Consider the following 3591-nt stretch of genomic DNA (forward strand, 5'->3'; position numbering starts at 1 on the left):
GATAATTTTACCTCGGCCCGTTGGGGGGTAAGGGCGTTGATTGTTTATATTTTAGATTATTTTGACGAAGCGGGGGTGCCATCCCCTCTGCAGAGGATCAAAATTGTGATGGCATGTCTTCGGATCATCCTCAGGGATTCTTCCCAGACCATCGCCAATAGCCCATTGTGCAGCTCTAGTGTGACGTAAATGAACTACAAACAAACAAACAGATTATTTTGATTTATTAATTTTAATTTAATTGCATTTAAACAAGCCTTCAAAAAAATACAGTTATACCAAAAATAAATATGAAGTGATTTAACATTTTGACTTACTCGAACGTTAAATCAATGAGAACTATGAGCTTGTTTCTTTGCAATGAGACTGCTCCATATGGGGGGTAATCGGAGACAATGACTCGCGAATTCTGTTGCTTAGGTCCTGTTTATTCCGTTGTTTTGTTTTGGTTGCTGTTACTGCAGAAAACCTCTCTTCACAAATATAGGTTGACGGAAATGTTAATAGGGATTTAAGTGCTGTGGTGGCAATCTCGAGGTAATGTACCATGACTTTAATCCGGGAAACCGGCTGAGTTGTCTCGAACGCAGTTTTAAGGCCCCCATCATTTTCAATCTCCAGCAGTTGATCTTCTTGCACAGACATGCTAGATTCGCCCGAATTGTTGACAAATGGGTCGCAGATCCATTCCTTATCAGATATTTTTAATTTGGTGTACAAACCTAGGAATTTAAATTCAGTTTCATTGAAATGGGCTGCCCGGTACCATTTTATCCCCTGACCGGTACCGGTTCGCGGACCGGGAGATGAGGAACACTGAGCTAGGGTATACAATATATTGTTAATTAAAGATTCATATGATACTATGTAAAGTGTTTTTGCTATGATACATGCGTAAAATTTTCTTACTTTCTTTGTCATAAGATGTTTTTTAAAATTACTTGAGCGTTCGTATTCGCCAATTAGTTACTTTTAAATAACTTATCTTTCATAACTTTTATCAATAACGAAAGATCAAAGAGAATTTTATGTCTATTAAAGTTTATTCTGAGATTTTGCCACATGGACTTTATCTGTTTTTTCAAGCAAGGCCAATCTTCGTTATGAAATAACTCTCCAGGAGAAGGAATTTTCTACGTTATTGATATCTTAAAATTAGTAAATTTCAAAAATGCAACATTTGTCAATCTAATAATTATTTTTGTAAAAAAGGAACATAAATTTATTATTTTAATATTATTATTATTTTATATTCTATATCAAAAATTACCAAAAGTATTCTATGCATTTTTTTTTAAAGTTCTGTAAGAAAACAATTTTTGTATCATAACATGGCCAAATTCTATCCAAAGTTATCTAATAAAAAACAACTAGAAAACTAGTGAAAGGTTAGGAATAATTTCCAAAATGTAGGGACATAACACACATCTGAACATCAGTACAAACTTTAAATTTAAATCAGAATAAAATTTCAGAGTGAATTTATATTTTATACTGTGATAGAAAGTAATTTAAATATTTCCAAAATAATCTATAAATACTCTTAAAAATAATTGAATTATTATTTTTGAACTAAAATAGCTAATTTTGGATATTTGTACATCTATACTGTTAACTGAGTTAATATAACACCAAATTTTTTTTTTTGAATAGTTATTAAATGTTTAAAGAAAATAATGAGAAAAAAAAACAGTTTTAATAAGACTATTACTTGATAATATACAAATGGAAGATCAATTTTCATATTTTATCTTGGGAAAGGTTTTTTCGAAAAAGTTATCTAGCGTTCTGATGAATGCCCGAATGTAAAAATCTAAAACGCTAGATTGTTTTAACGGAAAATTGATTTAAAAAAATGTGGTGGCGTTGATCGCCATCACTAATATTTTAGTGGTAGTTGAAGTATCATCATTGACTTTTGGCCGTTACATATACATCTTAATTTTGATGTGATAAAATGATAATTATCTCAGAAAAATAAATAAAATCGTTTAAGAAAAATTTATTTATTAATTATTGAAAATGACCATAATTCAAAAATATAAACATAATAAAGAAAAGAAATAAAATATTCTCTTACATCGAGAGTTTAGTTAGCATGAATGTTTTTTCAGTTGAGATTTTTATACAACGGTTGAGACTAAGAGGTCCCAAAGGGCACCCCCAGTCGCCTCAAATATGAAATTTAAGTGAATGAATTTGTTCCAATGGACAACAGGAGCATGGCGAAGCGATCCAAGGTTAGCGAGTTATCGAAATATAACATAGCCAAAATAAAGCCAACCGCCCCTAATACAATATATATTAGGTTTGAATAATGCTTAGGCGATCGCGAATCGCCAACAAGACAGTGAGAATCAGAATAACCATGTAACTGAAAAATATTTGTGGTAAGAACTTAATAATAAAGAGTTATAAATAGATTTTTGTTTTCGATTGGGCGAGACAGTGAATTAATGAGTCTGCATTAGTATTGAAATAAAAAGTTAGCCGTTACATTGATCGATAAGAAAAGAATAAAATACTTTATGTTCGTTTTTTATTAAAAAATTAACCAATTTAATTTAAATATGATTCGATTAATAATGAATAAAAAAATAAGTTTAAGTATTTATAGATATTTTAAAAGCTAGGAAATATGAAATGCCTATTGTGGCATAACAAAACGTATTTTAACAAATTTTAATTTGCATAATAAAATCCTCCAGAACATTGATCAAACTGGTCATAATTATGAAATGTGATTGGTATTTTTTTTAAATTGCGACTACATTGATTTACATAGAGGGTATGTTACGGAAACGCCATTTTTATTTTCAAGTCTCTGAAACATGTTTTAGTCTTAAAATAAAAGTAAATATTTATGTATATGGTACCAGCAATTCCTGAAACATTAGCTTTCTTTAAAATACCTAAGCATTTTATGTAATGTTGAGCATTTTTAAGAATAATTTAGATCAAAGTATGAAGACTGGGCTATTATGTAGAAGGCGTTCAATTCTCAAAAGTGTTATTTTTTAAATTTACCTTGGTAATACATTGTAACTTGATTACATTCTGCCATTAAAAACTTCTATTCAAAAAATGTAAATAAATAAATAAATAAAAATAAACTTTGAATGCATCAAAGTTTAAGCTTTTGTTGTGAAATAAAACCGCATAAATTATAAAACTACCTAATTAAACATATTTTACCACGCAATTTTGTATGCTATATGTGGAATTTTCATAGTTTGCCGCCAGTTTTAGGACATTTTTTTTAAATTCCTAGGCATTTTATAGAGTGCTGGATTTTAAATTTCGTAGGTAATATATATATATATNATATAAATATATATATATAAATCTATTCTTTTTGAATTCAAAGTATTCACTTTGATGTGAGTGCATTCAATTTTATATGCTTCGTTGCATTAAGCACTTTTTGATGTGGCGATAACAAAAACCTTAAAAATATTTTTCAAGACGTTCGAAGAAAAAAAATGCTCGGTGTCAGATGTCATTTTTATATATGTAACTTCTTTTTCTACGTACTACGAGGGTCGTAGTCGAAACAAACTGTAAACCGTTATTGGTCCATTGCACTTCCAT

The 3591-nt window shown here is 29.6% G+C and overlaps 1 protein-coding gene across 1 annotated transcript; it reads right to left on the minus strand.

Annotated features, from left to right (window-relative positions):
* Window positions 1-339: 339 nt before the first annotated feature.
* On the minus strand, window positions 340-3040 carry LOC139425649 (SCAN domain-containing protein 3-like). The gene is made up of 2 exons (XM_071181052.1): window positions 3028-3040; window positions 340-821 (listed from the first exon to the last, which is right to left on the minus strand). Exons 1-2 carry the CDS (start codon window positions 3038-3040, stop codon window positions 340-342), a joined length of 495 nt encoding a protein of 164 aa, XP_071037153.1.
* Between the last annotated feature and the right edge of the window lie 551 nt (window positions 3041-3591).

The sequence above is a fragment of the Parasteatoda tepidariorum genome, chromosome 5, assembly GCF_043381705.1.
Source record: "Parasteatoda tepidariorum isolate YZ-2023 chromosome 5, CAS_Ptep_4.0, whole genome shotgun sequence".
Lineage (NCBI taxonomy): Eukaryota > Metazoa > Arthropoda > Arachnida > Araneae > Theridiidae > Parasteatoda > Parasteatoda tepidariorum.